Raw genomic sequence first — 27,429 nt, 5'->3', positions numbered from 1 at the left:
AAAATGGGGTTGAAATTTGAATAATCTACTGCATTGTAATTTTAACTTAGAGTAAACATTAAGTTGGTTAAGAACTAAACTTCCATAGGCCTGTAAGCCGCACAACTTTCCAGCACTGGGTTCATTAATATTGTTTTACATGATTATGATATATTCAAATGCATGAGCATATTTTCTGTTGTTTTTTGCCTCCTGATCACAAATTTAAATTGATCTAGAGGTTAAAATACCTTTAATCCGTCAATGTGATCAAATGTCACCGATGAGCGGCGACCGGTTTCAGCCCAGCTGTGGGGCCATCTTCAGGCGATGAAGGAACATAAATATCATTCCGAAGAGGTCGTCATAAAGTCTATAAATACGTCACGAGAAACAACACATAAATACATTATTTACAAACACACGTGTGGCCACAAATTAACTGCGCGGCGGACGGTACGCGTACATTAAGTTACTAGTCCAGAACAGTTGAATCCTTGAATGGCAGTAGAATCCAGTAGAGCAGTAGAATGACGTACACGTCAGTCTGGACTAGTAACTTAATGTACGCGTACCGTCCGCCACGCAGTTAATTTGTGGTCACACGTGTATCTGTAAATAATGTATTTATGTGTTGTTTCTCGTGACGTATTTATAGACTTTATGATGACCTCTTCGGAATGATATTTAAGTTCCTTCATCGCCTGAAGATGGCCCCACAGCTGGGCTGAAAACGGTCGCCGCTCATCGGTGACATTTGATCACACTGACGGATTAAAGGTATTTTAACCTCTAGATTAGCATGAACATAGTTTTCTCAACACAACTTTTATTCGACATAGTACGCACTTTGTCTACTATATCGGTATAGTAACTTTGTACATAAATTGAAAATAAAGCCTTCCAGTATCCAGTTATTTTAAATATCTTGCGAGGTTTAGAGTACGATAAAAATCTATATCTTTTTGACACTTGTCATAATTTACTTCTACGAATCATCACCATGTTTTTAATTTATTAATTGCTATTTTTATAGCATTACCATCCATAGTACAGTAGGCCTTACCAGAATTTGAATATAAATATATATTCCAGGCAATGCGATTGGATAGTATGTACAAGACGTATAACGGTTTTAAGAAGTCATAGGTGTAAATTGTTGTTAATGGCAATCGTTTTCTTTAAGTCATCCTTTAAATTAATTTGTTTGGAAAGAAATTGTCTGCACTGGGGAATTCAGTATTTGAAACCTAAATTTCAAAATTGTAATAAATAAAACAATGCACATCCAATTCACATTAAAGTATTGTTTATTTACTTTACAGTATTGTTTTGTTACTTTACAGTACAATATTCGACCGATGATGTTGAAGGATTGAGAGAAAATAAGTAAAATTGTAATGTTTCGGAACGTCAACTGATCAGCTGTTGCGCCCAATTAATTGATTAAACAATGAGTGAGTGGTTGGGAAAATTCACCACCAGTGGCAATGAGAGGTTATAAACGTAAACATAACCTCTCTTAGATGTTATGGGTAGTGATTGCTAGTAATTAAAAATGGTCATAGGTAAAGTAGTGTACGCAAGTTTCAAAGTTCTTTCAGAAAAAGCACACTATATTTTATAAACCTACTAATAATGTATACAACATTTTTCTACTCCAAAATTATACTTTTAAGCCTCGTGTAAAATCTTATTTTGGTTATTGTGTTTTATGTTCAGTCTTATAGGCAGTTTATTTTATAATTGAATAAAAAATCCCAAGTTAAACACAATATTCGTAAAGTGTACTAACAAATTGTAGTTTCCTTTTTAATAATTTTCCAGTTTAATTACCATACCGAGTAAAGTTTATAAATGAAAACTATCTGAAAACAACTTACTGTTTAAAGCTCTGTTAAACACAAACTAAACTCAAGTAGGTGTCTTTAAACAAGTAAAATGCTCTGGTTTAAAGTTAGAACAGTTAAACTTTGAAGTAACTTCACAAATCTTAGCTTCACGCTTAAAGTTCTAAGTAGGTTAGCATTAATCAGCTCCGTTTTGTTCCAAAGGTGATTCAGTAATTTCTCTTTTACTTCTTTTCCTTTATATCTTTAGACGTTTGTACTTTGATTTCCGAACTCAATTGTATCTTAATTTAAAGTAATTAAGCCAGTCTTTGAAAATGTTAGCCTTGTTAGAATTATTCTTCTTATTTAAAAAGTAACAATGCTGACATGGTAAACTAAAATATAAATAAAGTAAATCCAAAAGTGGAAAGAATTGATTATGTATTTTCATAAAACCACGGTTAAAATCTTTTATACGTTTTGAATTTCATGCTTTACAAATATATTAGTACTTAAAAAAATGATAAGACTGAATTGTAAAAAAAAACCTGTTGGAAATCCAACCAAATAGATTGTATCCTTAGCCTTTAGTGCCTTTAATCTATGTTCCAAAAAGGATGATGTTAACGTTTTTCAAAATTGGAGCTTTAAGTTATTTTTCTTAATCTAGGTTAGTTAATAGTAGTTTAAGCAACGATTGCGTTAACACTATATTTACTCGAGTTGCTTTCACTATTACTTAAGACAGTGTTTTAATTACTCTACTTCTAAGAGAGGTTATGTTTTCGTTTATAACCACTCATTGCCACTGACAGTGATGCAACGAAACCTTGTACCAGACACTAATTACACAACTAAACAATTACATTTGCCAGAAAATTTTATTTTTCTTTATTTTAACGCACAATTTGATTATGGTTAATTCTCTTGGAAACCACGGGGAACACATTACACTACGAATCAAAAAAGTGTCCCACGCTCTGTATGGTGGAACTTGTCTCCGATTCTCAATCTATCTGGGGATCAGCCAATAATGGTTATAGGCCCATGAGTAGATGAAGAGTCAGGAGACAGGTTCCATTATACTGACTATAGTGACTCACAGCAGCTGGTCTCATCAGAGTCATCCCCACAGTCGTCACGGAAGTCGCAGACACTGTGCAGAGGAACACAGAAGTGATTGTCACATTTAAAATGTGTCGCAGGACAGAGGAATGTTTCTGAAACAAAAAAAGTTTATTACAATCTACAAAATTAAAATACCACCAAAGCAAATTAAACTTCTCAGTGCTTCTGAGATTGAAAAAGTCTAATGCAACAGTCAAAAATAATATTTTAATCGTATAGTCATGTGTGATTAATTTTAGTAGAGGATAAAATTGGGTATGCAAAGTTCGTGATAACAAGAAGTGTTAAATTGTAAAAACAAATAGATGGACATAGATCCAAGAACTTAGTTTGGCGAGTGGATTGCAAATGGGAATTAGAACCATTGCCCAATACCTTAGCTTTTGTTGTTTTGTACAGTACCAACAACAATTACGGTCAAATCTAATTTAATGTACAAATTCAGTAGGGGAAGTTGCGAGGAAAGTTGGCCACCCTGATTCATTAAATCTTTATACTTTAGTAGAATGTATTGCTGGTGAAAAATAAACTACCTAAAACATACAAAAACCAAGATTCATGTGCAGAAAAAACTGAAATTTATTTTATTTATATAGATTCAAATAGATTTTGGAATATACTCCGTTCAAAAAATTTAGGCGGTTTTAGGGAAAGAGATATGATCCTACCACTAAAATTAGCTCAACAGCTGAGATTTGTCAAAACGGCAATCAGTTGCAACATACGTTAAGCAGACAAATTGGTGGGGAACTTCCCTTCAAACCACCTAAACGTTGTGAACGTAATTACGGATTGTTATCAGAATATTCTAAAATATAACGAAAAACCAACCCAAAAACAATATAGACCAAGAGATATTTTATACAACGCTATCTTTAGGTGTAATAAGTATCACAGTCAGGCGTAAATATCTTATTTTGGTGTTGTGTTTCTAAGAGGATTATGGGAGGTAGCGTTTCTCCCAGATATTGCGTCAAAATTGGTTAACTTGGCCTTCCCTGTTTATTTTTTATTTTTTTTATAAACTTACTAAGATATACTGTACTTGTCGTTTTAAAAATACTTGACAACCATTTTTTAACTTAAAGAAATTGTGAAAGATAATCAATTTATTTTTACGATTATTTGTTGATAAAACAAAGACAATAAACACTCACTACTTTGTGAATGTATTCTTTGAGTATTTTTAGATGTAAGGTAGTAGCAATGACAACAATAATTATAATGAGAGCTGCACTAAATAAAAAATGCCTTCTCACAAAATGCCTCACTCCAGTGCTAAATGTTACATCTCATCCTTAAACGTCATCGTAAGTGTTACACTTCGATTTACAATTATTTTAATTTTACATTCTATAAATAAATGAACATGATTGGATGGATTAAAGATACAGAGTTAAATTACTTAGCCTACCTGACTGTTCTTATAATTGATAATTATAAGAATTGATGATTGATGATTACAATTGATTTTTTTTATAAAAGGTTAGGTTTCCACACACTCTCCATCGAACATGAAGTTAGTAATTTGATTTTAGCGAATTTCCCTATAGGGAAGTAGCTATTACCGTAGGTGGCACGATAAGACCTAGACCCGGGACCGATTTACTTTTTCATTTTGATGTCCCCAGAGGCCAAAAACACTATTCGTTCAAATTTTTATATATGTATATATATATATATAGACTTATATATATATATATATATACGTCCGTGAACGCGATAACTTGAGTAATTTTTGTCCGATTTTGATGAAATTTGGTTTAAAGGTGTAAAGCGGGATAAACTTGAATGAGTTCGCGAACCAGCATGATCGGACCATGGGAACGGGGCTTTACGGGGGGTTTTATGGGGTAAAAATTGGTTTTTCTCACTTTTGACCCTCAAAACACAAAATTTCCCAATTTATCTTTAGACCTTTTTAAAGAGCTTAAAAAATAAATAATTTAGTATATGAAAGTATTTTTGTTCGATTATTAGTAACGGAGAAAATTAAAAAAGTTGTAAATTTAAAATTCCCATGTTATTCTTATGGAGAATATTGTCAAATGTTGTAGTTTGCTTGTTTATGAATATATTTTGATCAAACTTGGCAAATTTATTTATTTTCTACTAAGCTATCAATATTTTACTCAAAAACACACTTTATTAGTTTCCTTGTAGCAGCAAACCTAGGTACTCGTTAAACCTAATGTTATTAAAATATATTTAACTGAAAATCAATTCAGACAAATGGAAATTCGCTTAGTCGGCAGGTTTGCTGCGGCGGGGGTATTAAAAATACTACAATTATTTTTAACTAGTGGCTTGTAGGGACATAAGTCCCTAAAATGCTCAATAATATAAAACAAATTATTCTAATATTTAAACAAACAAAGAAATATATTATCTATGTGTCAGAATAGATATCCCTGTATATATGCCATATCTTTTGTGTAAAAAACAGTTTGTTGTTTGTCTTTGTTGATGTTATTTTCAATAAATCATTCGAATCACTACATAGATTTAACTCTGCTAAAGCAAGGCCACACTATAAAGGCAGCAAACATATAATTGGTTGTGAATAAATACTGGTTTATTAAGGTAGCTCGTTAATTATTTATTCAATGTGGTTATTTCTTGTTAAACACAAGTTTGAAAAGTTTCACAGTAAAATAATATATTTCCATATTCTATATAACGTAACTAAAAAGTCTTAATTATTATAGGTAACGTTATCCCTGGTTTTATATAGTACATTGCTGAACTTACTGGCAAATAAGTATAATCCAAATGTTAACATTGCGTACTGGCTTGATGATAAATCACGATCAGCTGTATGAAGTAAACAAAAATTAGCAGAAAATGGCTTCTAATGCTATTCTCATGGAGAACATTTTACGTTATATCTCGTTTTCTGGTAACTTTATGGAAATTCGGCTATTTTTCCCGAGTCCTTTAATTTAAGACCCCTCCCACTTTTCTGCGACTTACCAGACGTCCAAAATTTTCTGGTAAAGATTTTGTCTTACAGAATTATATATAAGGATGTTGTACAGGAGCTTGCAATGTCATAATCTCCCATAAATTCTAGTGTTCATTCTTCCTCTAACATATGGGTGTTCTTCATACTATAGGTATTAACCATCGATGAAACTTTGAATGTGGCGAAGCTGCTTGTCCTGAAGTATTTAAGGTCTTAACTTTCGGAACATGTATAGGCTGTATTCATAATAGCTTGATTATCTACCTTAGGTTTTCCCTTTAGTAACCTTGGCGTTGCCTTCTTAGATATTTTAGGAAGTGTGGCAATGAAATTCTTCTAAACAGTGTTTCATATTGGCAGGTATAATGCTACAACTAAATAATAATGAGAAAACCAATGTTTTGAACTTAACGCCGAAATGAAATAGATAACCAGAAATGACCCCTATACAACAGAATTTGATTTTAAAGTGGAATTTTACAATGTCAATGTCATAGAATGACATTGACATTGTGACCTATATGACATTGACATTATACAATTCCACTTTAAAATCAAATTTGGTTTTATAGGGGTCATAGAATAGTATAATATTAGTAATGTACAAATACTCGAACTCTACTAATCGGTCCAATAAATTTTTTCTGGTTTTATAATCTACGATAAAATATGATTTAAAACTAGGTTGCTAAATAATAAAAATTTTTTTTTGAAAAAGGTGAAAAGCACAACTTAATTATAATTATAATTTTACGTTGTCAGATATTCTTGTACAAGCAATTTCCAAACAACATGTAGATAGTGAAACATTAAAGCAGAAAAACCTTGATCAGTGTAGCGAGCTTTAGCCAAAAGGGTGCTTAAACAAAATGTATAGAAACTAAGCGAAAGTTAAAACAATAAGGCGTATTAAACTTCCACTTGACTTAAAACTTCGTTGTCTTAAGCACCAAATTAGTGTACCTACAAGCCTTTCAAATCTACATGCTTACAATGATTTTAAATAAATAACTGTAAAGCTAGTAGATTTATATTATGAAAAGGGTTCCACCAAAGTGAGGTACAATTTCGGAAGATCTCATTTAACGTTAGAGGAATAGTTGGAGTTAAAATAGAAGATTTCCCAGCCGATCTTCTTCGCAAGATGTTTTGCAAACTTTGTTGAAAGCTTTTAAAAGGAATTTGGAGCTACGAAAGTTGAATATGGTGACTTGGGAGCGTTAAACAATTTCCAAAGCTTCAACGTCTTTTGGGAAAAGGATTTTGTTGTTCAATGAGTACCTTCCAAGAGTAAACTCCTTTTTGAGTAAGTAGTTATTTATTCATACAAGTTTTACTCTTACTCGATATTTGTGTATTTTGGAAAACATACACTATAAGAAAAGTACAAATATTTTCTAAATGAATTAATAATATTTGAAAATTAATATCAATTTGTTTATTCTAATACAAAGGATCAGTGGGAATATTAATTAGTTTACATTGAATTAAGATTATCACGTATCATATACTGGTTTTACACATCTTCCTAAAATTTAATGAATGGGGACCAGTTGGAAATTAGTTCTTATAGTTACTTCATTATTTTAATGATTCATTTAAAAATCAATCGGGAAAACATCTTTAGATGCATGGGCTCCGGATATATTACGGATACATGGATACATCTATGTAGACTTTTGGTCATCTAAGGTATCACAAATTACTGGTTCAGAATCATCAGATTCATAAACAGAATTAAGAAAAAATATTTAATCAAATAAATAATACAATCTTCTTTTAGTTCATATACTTTACTCCTCTAATATATATATATATATATAATGAATAGTTTACCATCAAACATAATGTATACAACTGAAACTTACTACAGTCCAGTTCGTCCTCTCCTTGTGGACAATCTTTGACTCTGTCACAACGACGTACAAGCGCCACACAGCTGTTGGAGCACCGGAACTCGTTGGCTAGACATCCTGGAACCGGAAACGCACATAGAGTAAGCATATTGATAGAGTACACTATATAAAAGTACAATGTAAGAAACTGTGTTAATTAGAAAGAGCTTTATCATGATGCATTTTTGTACAAATTAAATAGCTCTAACAGAAGTTATAAAAGCATTTGAAGGTTTGTGGGTTTTTCGCTTCTAGGGTTTTAAATAAAAAGTGCGGTAAGATTACAGTGAAATTCACATTAATGCAGGATTATTCACCAAGGCTATTTACTTGCTCAGCTACCAAAGACGCACAATAAAAATTATTACTCATATTTTCTGATGTAGAATTGTGTGATATACAGTAGAAAAATTGCATATAGGTCTACTTGAACATTTTCACAGTGTATTTCGTCTGTTTCAAAGTACATGTTGGAGTAAATAATATTCAGCTACATTAAATCCTTATTACATTGTGCTACATCTACCATGAACAAACAACGTTCGCCATGCTATAAACTGAACCGAACCATGATATAACCATGTGATCATAATTATATTACGAAGATACGTACTGATAATAATGTACAGTGCATCGCCATGTTTATGGAAAATTACCGACATATTTCAACAGAAATACATGCCTCCATATTTAATAGTTCCTAGTTTAAGGTTTAAATTGGTAATATTAAATAAGCTAAATATTGTACTAAACAGAAAGTTTGGAAATATTTTTGTATATATCAAGATTTGGATTTGTAATTGTATCACATGAATATGAACTAAGTTGACAGATATTTTCCTAACTTCAGAAAACAAGAGTTAAGATCCTTTTCTATGTAAATTATAATTATAATTGACATATGATTACAACATAAAAAATATAAAACACGTGAAAAACTTTATTTTTATACTTTCACACAAACCAAAAGTTTATAAAAACTCTTGGTTATTTTTTAATATATATTAACTCTGATATAAATTAACTAATGCTAATAGGTTAATGTCACTTTATTTTTCACTGAACAGGAAAAAATATTTTAGTTTTAAAGTAACACAAAATATTTCCTTTGACAAAAAAGCAAGAATTTTGGGATTCTTACAAAAACATTTTGCAAAAAGTTGGATGAACTAGGTTTCAGCAAATGCAGTTAGGGAAACAAATTGCTAATGACTTGGAATGCTGTTGAAAGATAAATGTTTTAGATAGCTTAAGTCACTCACTGCATCCTCAGTTAAGTTATCATTGTTTGCAAACGACTTAAGTCATACATAATTGATAACAGACAGAAACTTTTGCATTTTACATTTACAATAAGGGAAACGCTTTCATAGTTGTTAACTAGACATGTAAAACGTTAAAATTATGTCAGAGTTTTCTCTTCAATCTCTTACTGTACTTCTCTTTATAGTTTGAAGATAAATATAGTTAGTTTTAAACAGGTCAACCAATTAAACAATGTTATAACTTGGTGTCAAACACACCTATACAACAAACACTTTCAAAGCTATAATAGTAGTGGGAACTCATATAGAAATTAGGATCTAAATTGTGCATAGATTAATGCAGGCTATATTTCCCCCAGTATAGTCCAAACAATTTTATCCTATATTAACTAACACACACTGGCATACTATGGCAACATGGTGGTCAACATAACCTAACAGAGCATGTTGAATTATTGACTACTAAAATACTGACATTGCCTGAACGGCACATATACAAATATTCACTTTACGGGAAATCAGTGACCGAAATTTACTTAAAAATATATATTCACAAATATTTATTGCTTTAAGTGTTACTTATTTTATCGTCTAATCGATTATGCATTACCTATTATAAAAGCGATATATAATTGTCCTAAGTAAAAATTGGTGGAGAACAGAATGTATGGAACAGATGTAGCCAGTTATTAACTCAAGGTGAGGGTAAATTAGTTTGTCATAAAGTAGTAGGCCCCTATGCAGATATTACATTTTTGCTCGCTCTGTGTTTCCATATTATTAAAGTTAACGGGTACATTCTAGATGTTTTGTCTTATAATAACAGTTTGGAATTAAACTCTTTTTAGAGGAAACCAAGAATTTACAATAGCACACACTGTCGTTAGCTTAATTGATCACATTTTTGGTCTAAAACTTGATACGACTGTAACAGAAGAATGGATAGCCTACTTTATGGCAGTCATTTATAAGGCGAAAGTAGCATTTATTATCCATAGGGTTAAATAATAGGCATACGAGCATATAATTGCTCATAGCCCAGCTACTATTAACAACAAAGGTAGGGAAGTAAATATAATGCTTTAATATCTGAGAACAATTTTGCAAAACAACGAAAATTAGATATGAAATTTCTTTCTCAAACGTTTTAAGAAGTTCATAAACAACATTACTGTGTTATTATACGGAGAAAATTAAGACCTCGGAGCTACATGGACCTTAATAAAGAATCTCATATTTTAGAGTTTTAAATATACTCCTAAACGCACGTTATTCGTGTTTCGTGCATATTCCATGGTTGTGATATATAAAAAAAATACGTTTGAACTTAACACATACTATTGTTTGTAGTTATGTTGTCAAATTAAAATAGGCAAAACAGGATCAATGCATTTTTGTGTAAAAACTAATTATTCGTTGCAAAACTTGATCATAACATGATACTAGTCCTAGGTTTATGTTAGGTCTATACGTCTCAAATGCCTGAAAATAATTTAAATTTAATAAGCTGTAAACTATATAAATTAACAAGTTCAACATACTGTAGATTTAGTCATAGTTTTTTTGAATCTAGACTAGTATAATTTACTTCTTTAATTAAGTATTCAATTCCAGTTGTACGTTTTGGGCAAATACAAAAATAAAACGGCATATTGTGTCATTGTCTTTTGATTAACCTTTTTGGGTTCCTGGTAAAATAACTCCAGTTAAATTCATTCGTATATATTATCATTGACTATAATATATAGTTAATCATATTTTTCAAACCGGTTAAGACAAGTAGTAATGGTTTCTCTGAAAGTGTAAGTAGGTATATAAATTCAATATAATCGAAGAGAACAAGGAAAACACTCACAAAATAAGGCCATTGACATTTATTGATCATTATTGGAAACATATTTTGGAAACATAAGCATTTTGCATCTAAGTGCCAATAAACATGAATGATAATGTTTCAAAGGAAGTCAATTTACTATAAATGGGTTTTAGGTTTATTAAACACCTTCTGGTGGAGGAGTTTTCTCGTAAGACGCTGTCATTGAAGTGTTCAATCACTCATCTTTTCCCGCTTAGCCAAACATTTTCTCTCGTATCACGTGGAGAATTTCTGTTAAGCTCTAAAGACAGATTAGCGTTAAAGAAAGTTTAGTTAAGTGTACGCCTTGTAACGTTTATAACACAGTATCAGTTTAAAGTGTGTAGTATAAACTTTGCGTGCAAATTTCCTTAGCCATTATACTGGTTAGTTTATCTCACAAAATGGCCAGCCAAGTAGCAAAAGGAAGCATAGCAAATTGCTTACACTAATTTTTAACTTTGTGTCGCTACTTAAATTGGTGTGAAGCCGAATATCTATTTAGTCACAACTAAAAAGAAAAAAATTAGTTTCATAAAAATGTAAATGCAGTAAAACGAAATGGATTAGATAATTATTTTGGTAATTTTAGTTAGGTGTGGTTTCTAAGATTGGATTTACCTTTTAAAAGCGGATATACATGTTGACATCTTTTTACATATCTAACTTCAGAAAACATTATTAAAAGCGATAGAATTGTTAATTATAAAAGGATTGTAAGACTTAGGTATTACAATATAAATATAACTCAATTAGTAATCTGTTAAACTCAATGGTAACATGAAAAAGAACTGGATTGAAAAGGAACTATATGGTACTATTCAAACGTATTGCTACAAAATTATTTTTAACTCACCACATTGGTCAACTCCTTCATCTTGAGCTGAAGGACAGTCTGGAAGGCCGTTACACAACAGATCTTGTGTAACGCAAGTCAAAGAGTCACAATGGAACACCGGAGCACTAGCGTTACATAGTCCTGGAACAATAATAGAGTCCGTTACATAACAGATCATGTGTAACGCAAGTCACAGAGTCACAATGGAACACCGGAGCACTAGCGTTACATAGTCCTAGAACAATAATAGAGAGCACGTTACATAGAAGATCTTGTGTAACGCAAGTCACAGAGTCACAATGGAACACCGGAGCACTAGCGTTACATAGTCCTAGAACAATAATAGAGAGCACGTTACATAGAAGATCTTGTGTAACGCAAGTCACAGAGTCACAATTGAACACCGGAGCACTAGCGTTACATAGTCCTAGAACAATAATAGAGAGCACGTTACATAACAGATCATGTGTAACGCAAGTCACAGAGTCACAATGGAACACCGGAGCACTAGCGTTACATAGTCCTAGAACAATAATAGAGAGCACGTTACATAGAAGATCTTGTGTAACGCAAGTCACAGAGTCACAATGGAACACCGGAGCACTAGCGTTACATAGTCCTAGAACAATAATAGAGAGCACGTTACATAACAGATCATGTGTAACGCAAGTCACAGAGTCACAATGGAACACCGGAGCACTAGCGTTACATAGTCCTAGAACAATAATAGAGAGCACGTTACATAGAAGATCTTGTGTAACGCAAGTCACAGTGTCACAATGGAACACCGGAGCACTAGCGTTACATAGTCCTGGAACAAGAATAGAGTCCGTTACACAACAGATATTGTGCAACGCAAGTCACAGAGTCACAATTGAACACCGGAGCACTAGCGTTACATGGTCCTGGAACAATAATAGAGTCTGTTACATCACAGATCTTGTGTAACGCAAGTCAAAGAGTCACAATGGAACACCGGAGCACCAGCGTTACATAGTCCTGGAACAATAATAGAGTCCGTTACATGACAGATAACTAAACTGTTACTAAAAATAGATTTATTCTATCAATTTGTGATGGGTATTACCGTAGCTTAATACATTAGCGTTAAACTGGTGTGAAATAATAACAACAGGATTATCCTTACTTAACAGATTATGTTTGATGCGCATCACAGATACACTATCGTTTAATGAAATCGTAAAAATTGATATTATGCATCATAAAAAATTATTTTATCCAAGTTTGCTAAAATAAAGGATAATAACTATGTACTAAACTTTGGGAGAGTTGCAAATTAGGAACATGAAGCATGTCCAACGTTGCTTTAAAACCCTATCTGCGATAAAATAAATAACTCGTTGACATATAGCGACGATAACACCAGTCGTTAATTTTACAGTAATAACAACGTGAAGCACTGAAAACACTGCTGTAATTGAACTGTTGTTTTAACGCTTGTCCTGTTTCGTTTTACACTTTTCACAGAAATTTATTTTTCGAGTACTTACGTCGACTCGTAGATAATTGAGTAATGTTTTCACCATTCACGTGTGGGTCTTTAATTTTTAGTGGTTGGTTACAAGTTTGTGCCAAATGAGAAATAAAAAAAATACAAATTTTATAAACACAGACAATGGTGCACGACTTAAAAGTTAATTTATGCAGTATAGTTAAAACAACTTGTTATGTTCAACTTGATTTTCGTGTTTCTATGTAAAAAGTTCATATGCATACTCCATTTCGAGTAAATATACAAATATAGACATTTAATATTACCTATAACTATTATTACAACTAGACATTCCATCCCCATGTTAAATTTGTAGCCAGATCTTTGATCAAAATCGTTGTAGTTGATGTGAGCCACTTACAGATTGCGCTGATCTATAGTACTAAATTCTGTCGAATACACGATCTTTTTCACCAAGTCAAACGTCAAACTTAGGGAGTCAATAACTTATGATAAGTTGTAGCAACTGTTATGTTGCTGTTATTATCAACCTGGTCAGCAACAAAAAATAAGGTATAAAAAAAATAGAATTTTAGACTCTAGCGCATTCTGTGACTGGCTCACACGACTACGTTCTTTTTTTAAATAAAAATTTGCTATAACTGGTTCATATAGATGGGAAGTCTACTTCCGTATTCAATAGGCAGTGATATTATGTAGAAACGTTTTCCTACTCTTAAGTGTGGAGTATATTTAATTTTATTTACGAAAATATATATGTGAGCACATTAAAAGCTTGACACTGCTTGGTACATTAAAAAGTCATTTATAACTGGGATGAACGGCACAATTATCATAATCTCAAGGATTCAATAATAAAGAGCATTGAATATCGCAACAGCCTGCCTTGTATAGACCTCAAAACAATTAATCTATCGGAAAACATTAACTACCAACTTGTGTCCAATAGAAAAACACCGAACAGATTCAAGTTATAAAAACTGTATGGCGGAAGAGTTTTAAAACTTTGGAGGGGATTCTTTGATGAAGAGGCAAAACTTGAACATCTTATTGAATTCCTGGTGAAACTTGTCCATGAAATTCCTTGCTGGAACAATGCACAAATGAATAGTACTTACTATTGTTGTTGAGGTAGAGAATGTTTAATTAATAGTGAGATGAAACTAATAAGTTTTTGTTTTGATTGTTACTTTGTTAACTACTTAAACACTCCATCCTCTATGGTAGTCCATCCTTATAACCAATATACTTATTAATATACTTAAATAATATAACCTATTCTCAATAATACCTAATAATATACCTTATTTACCTAATATATACCTAATATAACTAACAATATAGGTACCTAATATTGGGATTATTTACTAAACAAGTAATAAAGCATACTTTTGACTGTTTATTCGCAAAGAAATTTAACTATTGATGAAAAATAAGTGTTTAATTTAGTATTGGCTAAATGAATCAAGTTTATTTAAAGTATTTAACTGAGTTAGGAAAGTTTGTTTTTAATAGCTACCGGTAACATATTTTGCTTCGAATTAAACTACGATTTTATTTCACTGTTATGTGTGTACACATTTCAAAGTTATGTTATCTTTTATGTTAAGTTTTCAATTATCCGTCATATTATTAAAACTTTACTTGACACAATACACTATTCACTAAAAACACTTAATTATATAAAAATAAAAATAAATGTTTTTTTTTGAGGGTATTTTTTCTTATTGGAGGTTTTTGATGCTTAAAAGCTAAATATTATCTAAAACAACATCAATACTAGATAAATATACTATATTTTGAGATGTTACAATTTCAAAGGTAAAAGTTAACTGAGTTTTCAAACAAGAGTGGAAATCGTAGTAATTTAATTAAAATCTGATAAAAATACTTTCATAACTTGATCAAATTACTTTCATAATGGTTATTATTCAAAGGTTAAAAGTTAAAAACAAAAAGGTCAGATGTTGTATTCAGGGTAAATGTAGTTGCATTATATCATCATTGTTTAAATAATACTAATGTATATAACGAACAACTAACTCTAACAGAAATTAGGTCAAAATTAAATAAAAACAAATAAACCCTACTGTAAACATCTCTATTGTTTTCATGTTTTCGCAAAAAAAAACCTTAAGCATTCAATTTACTGTACTTTCTAATTTTTTTGTTCATTGGATAACTTTTTATTTATTTATTTGTAAACAGATAGACCTACACCATGTTTACAGGAAAATACAAGATTTATGTTTGACAACTAACTAGTTCTGTACATAAGTAGTGAAAAAAACTGGAGACATCAAGATTTTCAGAACAAGACATGATAAAGACATTTTTTTCGGATGGTGGTAGAATGAATTCTAAAATATTGTTTTTCCATACTGCGTTGAAATTTAACATTCAAAATTTGTGTCAGTGCTGTTTATAAATGCAGGAGCTTTCAAATGAGAATTTGTAGTTGATTCAAGTTTGCCAATCTTTTTTATGGACTTTGGATTTACTATTTCACATATCATACTCATCAACTTCGGCTGTTATATTTATCAACTGAATTAAAAATATTGTTAAATGTTGAATGGTATTTTATTTATATTCACTAAAAAATGCTCTTTGTCTTTGGAATACCTTTAAAATTTAAACAGAACTGGCGGGGTGGCAAAGTGGGTTATTTATTGCTTAAAAGAAGATACGCTTACGACGATTCTGTAGATCGTTTGTTTGAGATAATGCGAGATCGTTCAGTTAAAGCGGAGAGAAGATCTTGGAAGTTTTAAATGTTTTTTCTGTTTTAACGACCGATTTTACTCTATACTACGAACATTTTACTGATTTTTTACACTATTTTTTAGTGTTTTTGTGTTATATGCTCTCAATGTCAACGACGGATCCAGCCAAATTGGATATAAGACCTGAGACATTTTTTCATTTCACCTGATGATGGACGCTTACTGATGTCCGAAATTATAGTAGTGTACTACTGAAAAAACGACCACTTGACGAAGCCAGGTAACATAAACCATTTACCTTAAATTTGATGATCCAGAGGCTACTACACCATGAAATCATAATCATTGATCAGAAAAATTCACAAGCTTTTTTTACTAAAGTGGAAATAATGATTTGACTTGCAAAATCTTACACCTATTACAATTCTACTGACACAAGACTGTTATATATTTAAAAAAAATAACCTATTCAGTTAGACTGATTGGATTAAAGCTTGAACATTTACAGTTCTTACAAATGTACGATCATAATACTGTAGCATGGTAAAGTAAACAAGTGTTTTTAAAGAACTGTTATTTTTACGGTAAAACTGTTTGCTTTCATCTTTATAATATGTTTGATTTTAAGTACCTGATGGCTTAAGGCAGTCTGCATTTTATTTTATTGTTAAGTGGATATAAGCACTTTTTTACAAAACTTACAATGTTTGCATAGTAAGTGGTTCGCATACCTCCTTACATTTTAACAAGAAATAAAAAGTTTTGCTTAAACTTTACTTAATTAAATTTTCAATCTTCTTATTAAAAATATTTTCGTAGTAAAATTCTACTTTTAGAGACAAAGTAAAGCGTGAAAAAAGGTCATGTATCAATTTAAAAAATCACTTAAAATTTCACTTATTTTAACATTACTGCAAACTATTTCATAATGTCATAATGTTAGGTAATAAAAAATACAAACACATTAAATCAATCTGAAAAATTTGATGAGGCGCCTTTTCAGTTATACATTTCTTTTCAACAGAATATTTATATTTATACAGAATTGATATTATTATGATACTGATATTGCCTTCAACTGAGGTTAAACAGAACTTAATAAGTTCCCACGGGACGAAAAACCACCATTTTTAAGAGTGTTCAAGACTCTTTCTTATTCATCGCCCCAAGAGAAATTCATTATTCTTACTTACTGATGTGGAAAATGAGGTTCCTTTGCATATAATATCAAGATCCTTAGTGAGATTTTATTGCTTGACTAAAGATCGGATTTATATAACTAGTAGGTACGAAAATTTGTAAAATAATAATAAGATTAATTTGAAGTGCTAAACGGTCAAGTACAATTTTTGGTACTTTCCTGTTAAAGGGAACATTCATTATTATCGATGATTTTTTCGATATATCGATATTTTTTATTACCGATCCATTACATATTGACAACTGATCTTGTTTAGGCCAAAATAGTCTATTATATGGATTAAGAAATGAAATTGTTCTAAGCTAACCTAACATAACCAACCAAACTTGCTGTACTATTTAAAAATTGCTTTTGATAACAGAAAAGGCAAGTTAAACATGGAATGTTACACAGCAAGTTTGGTTTATTATGTTAGGTTATTTTTTTTAGAACAGTTTTATTTCCTTGCAGATTACTGAGGCTTCTTAGCCTAAGTTACTCTCATATTGACCTCAACTATACAAAATGTTCTTTTTGTAATTTGTTGCAATAAATTATTGGTTCTTGATTTCATTATTGTTTGTTGATACTGAACAATATTTATCGTAGTTGTCAGCTGATATGTTTCAATTTGTTAATATCGATATATCGAGAAAAAAATCATCGATAATAATGAATGTTTCCTTTTTACAGGAAAGTACCCAATTTTTTTACTGAGATAAATTCCATTTCAGATTGAAAAAGAAATCACAAATCAGAAATCAGAAAATCTTTAAATTGACACATGATTAAAACATAATATTATTGATTTGTGAAAAATAAAATAGCAGGATGATTGATTGTTCATAGTTACATCATTTAGAAATACAAAATAAATTTTGTAAATTGGATTCCTCAATGTAGTCTACCCAAGCTATAAAGCCTCTAACTCATTTTAAATTAATGAATAATATGCAAGTGGTAAATAATGTTCAACTGAGCACATTATTGTACAATCCATTAGCAGTCTTGATCAGTTATATTACTTTTTATTTTCTAAAACAACAAATTTTTTGAAAACTTAATTTTGATGGGAGAAATTGTTACCTAAAATGTAATGTAACACATTTATCGACAGAGCTGGAACAATTTTACCTCTGAATATTGTTGGGAACCAAAACCACTAAAATCAACCACTTTGATATTTGCCTAGAGAACTTAGTTTTGGGTGTGGGTAGAGCAAATATGAAGCCTTGAGAAAATATAACACTCCCTATTTTAGTCCAACTTTCAGCTTATTTACTTAACTCTCACAAATGATGTGTTAGAACACTTATTTCCATATTTTAACCAAACATGAAATGTATGCATCTTTGTTCTATATAACCTATAGTACCAAGAGTGCCATGCATATAATAAAATATTAACATTAAACATTGTATAGGCTTAATCAATATACAATATTAAAAACATACAACCAACGTTTTCTAAGAAATTTATAGTGCCTATTAAAAAAAAAACTATTCTTCGAATGCTTTTTAGTAGTGAATAAATTTTCGTAAACAATTTTCAAGAGTTCTGCTCAATTATATGAACTTGATAATTATTTAGTTGAAACCCAGGTTCATTTGGATATTTTTAGAATGTGAAATTCATTCAATAAACCTAAAATGGTTATTATTAACAGTCTTTTTGCTTATTATAAGCAATGGTTAAATGGCCTTATTATTTATAGCTTTATTTAATATTTCTTGGCCAAATAGTTGTCAAACATAGTCAAGTACTGTATAGGCAAGGTAAAGGGCCTATGGTATTAAGGAAATGCTTTAATAGTTGAAGTACATTTTCTCGTTAAAAATACAATTCAAGTAAATTTGTTATACTAGAAAACCTTTTTATTTACCTTATTTATTTGCATATTCTGTAATATGGTCGTACATAAATTAAGTTATAAATGGTCCTTAATTTCAATACTGCCATTTAGATAGTTTGAATTTGGAAACGTAGATTTGGCTAAACGACATGCTTATTATTTCCACCACTAATGCACACAATACAATTAGATTAATACTTTCGCCTACAAATAATTTACAGTATTGTTACTTAATAGGAAAATACGCTTTACATAAAGTGATTCAAGAACTACGGCTTGATTTGATCCACAGCATGAATCAGGTTCTGATAATTCCTACTAGGAGATAGGTTATAGTAGCCTATATAGGTATAAACTTAGGTATAAAGGATCTAATATCATGGTTTATACACAAATGAACTGTCACTTGGGGTAAAATTATGTTATAACAAGTAAATATTAAACATGTTTAAAGAAGATCACAAGTTTAAACACAAAGGCAAACAATAACTTGGCGAAGAGTCTTTTGTCATTTTAATTTACAAGATAAATTTAGCTAATTAACAGTTATATTTCACCTGTGTACAATGTACAACTATATTTGACAGTTTTGTCAAATTTAGGAAAAATTACTTAGAAATAAATAATGAAGTAGGATTTGTGTTTGCAGATACTGGGCAGTATATAGCGTTTTCTTAACAACGCTACTGTCAAGCTATGTATGGAATAAGTTACAAATACAAAAAAACTCTATTTTTAAAATGGTCGTGGTATGAGCGCAAACGTTTGCGCGAAAAGCAACGAGTACCTTGAAAACGCTGCACGTTGACTTAGTGTGGCGAAACGTCTGAACTGAGAACTAAAATTTTTTGTTATTGTTATTTTTGTATTCGTATTTGTATTTTAAGTGTGTGTTTGTGTGTGTTATGAACTGTGGTGGCAAAGGACTGAGCTCTCCTGTTTTCAACAAGTGAGTGACGCCCGAAATTATCTATGTAAAAATATAAATTAAATAAACTCTCCATTACTTACATATTGTTTCTATTGCTTGTACATATTGTTACTTTGTTTAAATATTCTGGATACCTAAAATTCACATTCCATTTTTAATCTAAACAAATAAATTAGTGTCTTTTTATTGGAGCGTTAACTTGGTCATCCTTCTTAAATGTCGGCTACTTCTTTTAAAGACATATGATTAATATTGAAAACAGCTTGAAACGTAGTAAAACGAAAAAATTGCATTCAATTTATACATTTACTTAATAATATAATAAAATCTTTAGCTTTAATATTATTAGGTTTAATAATATTTGCTACTGAATTTAAAACTATATTTTTAACCAAGCAAATTGTGCTAATTTTTACTAATGTTTAACAATGTAATCCTGTACCAAGGACAAATTTGATAAACTTGAGCAGTTTTGAGGTTATATTATGTTATGGCTAATATAAGGTTGGCTAGTTGCTTCTACGTCAAAGTTCTGAAGTTGTATAGAGTAGCTACACTTATAAAATCAATACAGCTCCAACAGTCACGGAATTCAGGCCTACATTGTACATTGGTAGGTTATGATGAATTCGCAGAAAATGTGATTAAAATTTCGAGTTGCTATGTGAAAAGCAATTTAATTTTCTTCTACTCAGTAAAAAAAAAATTATAATTTTGTATACCATCGTTTTCAGACTTTATTGGATAACGTGAATGATCCTGATAACCTTAACAATTAGTTTTGTTTATGCTTGGCTTTGAAACGAACATGGTGAGTACAGTTTCAAACTGGTTAAGCCAATCAATTTTATATAAAGTAATATAAATAGACCAAGATGAAGATCAGAAATTGAAATAGAATGAAACGTGGACTGTGACGTTATATGAGTATAGTTAAAATTTTAATATATCTTTGAATATAACTGTCACCAAAAGACTATTTTTACTAAATATTATATTTAAGTTGTCAGATATTTAAATTGTTTTCAATATGAGTTTCTGTGGTTAGTGTCGTGTTGTGTTGAAATGCATAACGTCCACTATGTCTTGTTAACTTGTTTATGGAAGTATTTAACTATAATATTTGTCTGTGATATTACAGTTCGTGAATAGAGCGTGCTGACAACGACAACTAATAACATGTTTCAATTATAACTTAGGGCATTTTCCTAAGTACATCCAAAACATTGGCAGTCCCTTCAAAATAACCTGAGCTAAAATGTTTTAGTTATCTTGAAGAATATACTTTTTTTGTTTCCTATCTCCCAGAATCATGACATTTTAAGATCATAAAGTAAAAACGTCAAATATATTTTAAATGATTGGACAAGTTATGTTAAAATTGAAACTTAGTGCTGCCAACGTTTGGTATTTCCTGTAAAGCCTCTTCATATTATGATTTCATAATAGAGACACTGATTTAATTTCTGAATCACTAACGTTTTTTGGCTTAGAGTAGTTTTAATATTACGTAGCCTTGGACACATAAACGTTCATCCCACCCAGTTGAGAGAAGGCAGAGAGAAACAAACTCAACACAAAAATTCCCTCTTTGTTATTTTAGTAATTTTTTTGCTGCAAAACTCAACAGAATTGAAGTAACGCCAAATGAAGAGTTATGACAGATATGGAAAAATGTCTCTTTTGCATCCAAGTCGAACAATTTAAATTTATTCGTATACATCACCATTATAAAAACGCCGAAACAATGATGTAGTAATTTTATTTAAATAATTCGTATGGTTAAAAACATTAAAACCATCACAAAAGCAAACTTTAAAAGATACACACTGTGCATAAATCTGTAGTGATCTAAAAGTTGTAAGCCTAATTAATTTTACAACTTTAAGGAAAGCCTTTTATTCCACTTTAAGGCCTTTTGAATCTTATATTCTCTGCCAGTTTTAGTAGTTACATGAAAATTACATAAAAAAATAGCTTGACGACTATAAGCATTCAATATTTTATGATTTGAAATGCAGTAGTAATATTAAAGATTTGTAAAAACTATTATATATTTTAAGTATAACGAAAATACAATCCCTACACCACAGGCAAAGGAATAAGTATTATGGGAATCAGTTATTCCTTTGTCAGGAACATATTCCAGTTAATCATGAAACAGTTAACCGATTAACCCGTCCAGTTCATTATAAATACAAATATTCGACAACGTAAGTGCTTAACTCACTCACTCACTCCCATGGCCATTTATACCCAAGGCGGGATTTGGCCGCACCAACAACTGCTTTCCATCTCTCTCGATCTTCTGCCTCTTCCACTTCTGCCCCCACTTCTCTGACGTCCTTGGAAACACTATCCCACCATCTCTTCTTGGGCCTTCCTAATGGTCGTTTCCCTTCTGGCTTTCCTATACTTGCTTCTTTTAGTAGTGAACCTCGTTCTCTCCGTAGTGCGTGTCCTGCCCACCTTATTCTCCTTGCTTTCACGTGTGCTACTACATCATAATCATTGTACATATTCCTTATCTCCCTATTATGTCTTTTTCTCCATTCTCCATTTTCTTGTATTGGTCCATATATCATTCTTAAAATTTTGTTTTCAAAAACAATCATTTTGTTTTCTTCTTTTTTATTTAAAATCCAAGTTTCAGCTCCATATGTTAATACTGGTCGAATTATACTATGATATATTTTTATTTTCGTTTTATGTGAGAGAATCTTTGAAGTCAACAATTTCTTACAAGAATACATACATTTATTGGCCTGAGCAATCCTATAATTTATTTCTATTTCTTCACTATTGCTGCTTGATATAATTACCCCTAGATATTTAAATTGTTCAACAACTTCAAAAGTATGTCCATCTATACTAATTTCATTTGTCCTCACTTCATTTGGCTGTCTCGTGAAGTGTATATATTTTGTCTTCTCATCCTTAATCTTTAGGCCCATTTTTTCTGATTTTTTTATGAACAGTCTGGTTAGCTCCTCTAGGTCATTTCTGTTTTTTGACAGAATTACTACATCGTCCGCAAAAGCTAGGATGTTTATTTTTGTTCCCATTTCTAAACCTATATTTGTTTGTCTTACTTGTTGGAGGGCCTCTTCTAAGGCTATGTTAAATAGTATAGGTGACATTCCATCACCTTGCCTTACGCCTGTTCTTACTTCAAAGCTTTCTGATAACTCTCCATCTATTTTTACTTTGCATTTTGATTCATTCAAGGACATTTCTACTAGTTTTATTAGTTTTCTGGGGATCCCAAACTTTTCCATCTGCTGATATATTCTTCCCCTGTCAAGGCTATCATAGGCCTTCGAAAAATCAATGAAAAGCCCGTGTACTTCTTTATTGTATTCCCAGTGCTTACTAATAACTTGTTTAAGTATGTGAATCTGGTCCATTGTAGATCTCCCTTTTACAAATCCTGCCTGGTGATCCTCTATTATACTACTTGTGTATTCCTCGAGTCGCTTTTGAATAATCTTTGATAAAACTTTATATCCATGACTGAGCAAAGATATTCCTCTGTAATTTCCACATATTCCTTTGTCTCCTTTTTTATATATTGGCACTATTATAGATTCTTTCCATGTTTTTGGCATTTTTTCTTCGTTCCATACTCTACATATTATATCATGGAGTTTTTCTAGTGTAGTCCTGCAACCTTTTTTCAATAATTCTGCTACTATACCATCTTCTCCAGGAGATTTGTTATCCTTTAAGGAATTTAATGCTTGTTCTACTTCTTCAATATTTGGATTCTCAACAAGAGGTTGTACATCATGGTATATGGGGATTTCTTCATTATTGTCAATTTCTTCCCCATTTAGTAACTCCTCAAAATGCTCTCTCCATCTGTTGGTCACTTCCTGTTTCTGTACTAAAATATTGCCCTCTTTGTCCTTAATGCCAAATGCATTTGCTGTATATCCACTTCTGAAGTGCCTATCACATTTATAAAAGTCTCTGGCATTTTGTGCTCTCTGATCTCTTTCTGCTTTTTCTAGTAATCCCTTCAAGTACTCTCTCTTTTTCTTACGCAGGGTTCTTGTGGTTTCTTTGTTTACTCTAAAATATTCTTCTCTATCTTCGTTAGACTTATTGTTCAACCACTTCTTTTTCCTCTCGCTTCTTTCCAGTATAGCTTGCTCACATTCTCCATCAAACCATGGATTCTTCCTTGCTCTCTTCTTTTTACCACAAACTTCTTTTGCTGTGTTAAGTATACTGTTCCTGAACGTTTCCCATTTATTTTCTATGTCTTCCATAATCTCTGTTTCTTCCGTGTCACCTAGAACTTGGAATCGGTTATGTAGTTTGATCCTAAATTCTTTAACTAATGTGGTTTGCTTTTTTAGTTTTTCTACTGCTAAAACTTCTGTAGCTTGTTTGCTGTGGTTTATCTCCAGTGATATTCTTTGAGTGAGTTTGACAAGTATTAAATGATGGTCTGATCCACATTCAGCTTCTCTAATACTCCTAATATTTGACACACTACTCTTGTTTCTATTATCTACTAGCACATGATCGATTTGATTTCTGGTTCTCCCATCAGGAGACATCCAAGTCTCTTTATGTATATTCTTCCTTTGAAAGGACGTACTCATAATTCTGAGGTCTTTTGCCATTGCAAAGCTGCATAATCTTACTCCATTACTACTTGTTATATCATGTAGGCTCTCTTTACCTGCGACTTCTCTCCATATAGGTTCTTTTCCTATTTTCGCATTTGCATCTCCCATTATAATTTTCATATCGTAATTTGGTAACTTGTCTACCACTTGCTCCATCATTTCATAGAAGTCATCTTTCTCCTCTTCGTCCTTATCTTCAGTAGGTGCATAAAAAGTTACAATGGAAATATTCTTAAATTTACCCTTAATCCTAATATTGCACATTCGTTCATTCACTGCCTCAAAATAAATCACAGATTTAGCTAGTTTTTTACTCACAGCAAAACCAACTCCACCATAATATCTATCTTCATCACAGCCACTATAATATATACAATAATGCTTTGTGTTTATTTTGCCTGCCTGCGGCCATCTTGTCTCCTGTAAAGCAACTACATCCAATTTATATTTATTCAATTCCTCTGAGAGTATTTCACTTGCACCTGGCACAGCCAAGGTTCTTATGTTCCATGAACCAAATCGAAGTGATTTTTGAGGGGTCCGTTCCGTTATCCATAAATCCTGTCCATTTTCCGAGGCTTGTTGTTGGTGATACGTAACATTGTGATTTTTCCGAGGCGGGTTGTCGGCCCAACGCTCAACCCCCAACCTGGAGGACCAGGAGTTTGTGATCAGAGTCTTCTTCTCCTAGGCCAATTGCTTTCACTGCAGCTTTAAGACGTTGGCCTGGCCTTGGTGTTAGATCAGAGTGTCCTTCTCCTAGCCTTTGGGCATCCAAGCCCTATCGTACAAGGCAGTACGGGCAGTGCTTATTTAATGGCGGCACTTCCTCGCCATGACACAACACTATCATCGGGCTCATGTGTATTTGCTGAGTGTGACCCTGCCACAGATCACCCTCCCACACCCTCCGGTGCTGCCGCCTCGGTCCGGGACTACTTATTCGGGTTACCCCTTATTCGCAGCTGTCCACCATATCTGATGGAACGTTCGCCATCCGCCACCTGCGACCCGTCCAATACCTGAGGCTCGGTTCCCAGATTAGGGTGGATTGGTAAGTGCTTAACGCACATACTTAATTACGTTTTAGGAGTTATTGCTCATGCTATTACTTCTGAAATGCCTACCAAATAAAATCTTCAAATAGCCTCAAATAACATAATAAATTTCCGATTCTATAACCATATCTCAAAATAATTACTACACAATTTGGGTCAGTGACGTCATGTGTAATGTTCATGAGCCACATATTTTTATTCTAAAATAAAAACAAGAAATAGTAGTAATAATAGTCGTAAAAATAGTGGTAGGTAGTAATAAAACACAAAATAATGTCGGGCGAAGCCGTTGGGTAACAGGTAGTGAGTTATTATAAATTTACAAATAACTTGACGGCAAGACATGAACAAATCCGCACAACGCCTACGGCTTACAACATAAAGCTGAACAGAGCACGTTTAATATTTCACACATAATTTCATGCAGGGTAAAAATTAGTATAATTAATATTGATATTATCTTAGAGTGTTGCAAAATTCATTGCCTTTGGTTAAATTCATCATCGTTCAAGTGGAAATATTAAGCTTCCTCGCATGTAATTATGGCGTTCTTTGAGAGATTGTATTGTTGATTAAGCTTGTGCAATGATAATTTATACAATACCAACAAGCAAAACAAAATAAATAGCTTTATCTTTATGTTCTAACAATTTTTTAAATGTAAAATTGTTGAGTATTGTTGATAAATATTCCCAAATAAATTATTGTTACGAGTGCTAGCCCCGTGGTCGAAAACTCGACCAAATGTATTGTGCAAACCTTTCTCTATTTCAACCCGCGCTGTAAATAAAACACGTGATTGGAATTTCTTTAATTTGTTTTGATTTTCTGTTTATATTTTGTTGTTATTTCGTCACCAACATGGTAACCCAGAAGACCCATGTAAATGTTTTTTTTTATTAAAAATTCATTTTTTATTCTTATTTTTGAGCCTATTTTAATTTATAAAGGGATTTTGCACATCTACAGAAAAATATATTTCAGTTGGTACCAATCACGTGTAATTCGGTCCAGTAGTATGGTCAGGCTAGCTATCATAAGTTCTGCAAAATATATTTAGTAGGCTATATAAGATAGTGAAAACATAGAAACAAGCCGACGAAGAAGGTTTTTTTATTAATAGGTTCAACAAATTGGGTATAAAACAAAAATATAGGTTTGTGATTAATTTTTATGAACCTAAACTTGATACAAATTATAAGCCGGTTCTGATTCCAATACATCATTCCATAATGTAAGTATAATTAAAAACCCATGACTTTATGGGATATATTCAGCTAGTAGCATTCGGTAGAAAAATAGGGTTAACGTTTGGACTCAGGTCCATCATTTAGAATTAGCCTCTAAGTTTTTCTTAGCTGAAAATTAGAAAAAAAAACCGAAATTAAATATACGTACAGAAATAGTAAATAATAGTACTATAATAGTGCTATAAATGTTTTATATAGAATCTCACAAGTGTTGTTGGTCAGTTAGTTTGTGCATTGATGTCATGTTTGTTCGATACCATTGGATGGAGACTAAAATAAATAATTTTGAGAACCAATCATGTCATGCAAATGTGCCTATTCAAAAGTTATCCATACATAAATCCCAAAGTACCCATGAACTTTAGATAAAACTACAAGTCACACCCCCATAAACCATATACTTAAAATGTTCGTCATGACGAGAATCCTTGCACAAAACTATCCAATATTTCATCAATTGTCCTTTAAGGTCGTAATTCCTTTCTAAAGGGAACTTCATATATACCTAATGTTAAAAATTACTCTGTACTCATTTGTATGTTATTCTTCAATTCATGAATT

General features: G+C 31.7%; 1 protein-coding gene across 1 annotated transcript in view; it reads right to left on the bottom strand.

Annotated features, from left to right (window-relative positions):
• LOC129002966 (G-protein coupled receptor GRL101-like) overlaps nt 1-25,633 on the bottom strand; it is a 72,672-nt gene extending 47,039 nt beyond the window's left edge. Inside the window, exons 1-7 of the mRNA XM_054431119.1 lie at nt 25,513-25,633; nt 24,614-24,754; nt 23,618-24,217; nt 22,199-22,417; nt 11,776-11,898; nt 7,773-7,877; nt 2,915-3,031 (exon numbers count right to left, since the gene is read on the bottom strand). Of these exons, the coding sequence (XP_054287094.1) occupies nt 2,915-3,031; nt 7,773-7,877; nt 11,776-11,898; nt 22,199-22,417; nt 23,618-24,217; nt 24,614-24,754; nt 25,513-25,633 (1,426 nt within the window). The remainder of the gene's footprint in view (nt 1-2,914; nt 3,032-7,772; nt 7,878-11,775; nt 11,899-22,198; nt 22,418-23,617; nt 24,218-24,613; nt 24,755-25,512) is intronic.
• Nucleotides 25,634-27,429: the final 1,796 nt, after the last annotated feature.

Source organism: Macrosteles quadrilineatus, unplaced genomic scaffold (assembly GCF_028750875.1).
Source record: "Macrosteles quadrilineatus isolate MER2022 unplaced genomic scaffold, UCM_ALF_1.0 Scaffold_1__1_contigs__length_201487025, whole genome shotgun sequence".
Lineage (NCBI taxonomy): Eukaryota > Metazoa > Arthropoda > Insecta > Hemiptera > Cicadellidae > Macrosteles > Macrosteles quadrilineatus.
Note: the sequence above shows the minus strand (reverse complement) of the source record. Positions and strands in the feature narration are given on the sequence as shown.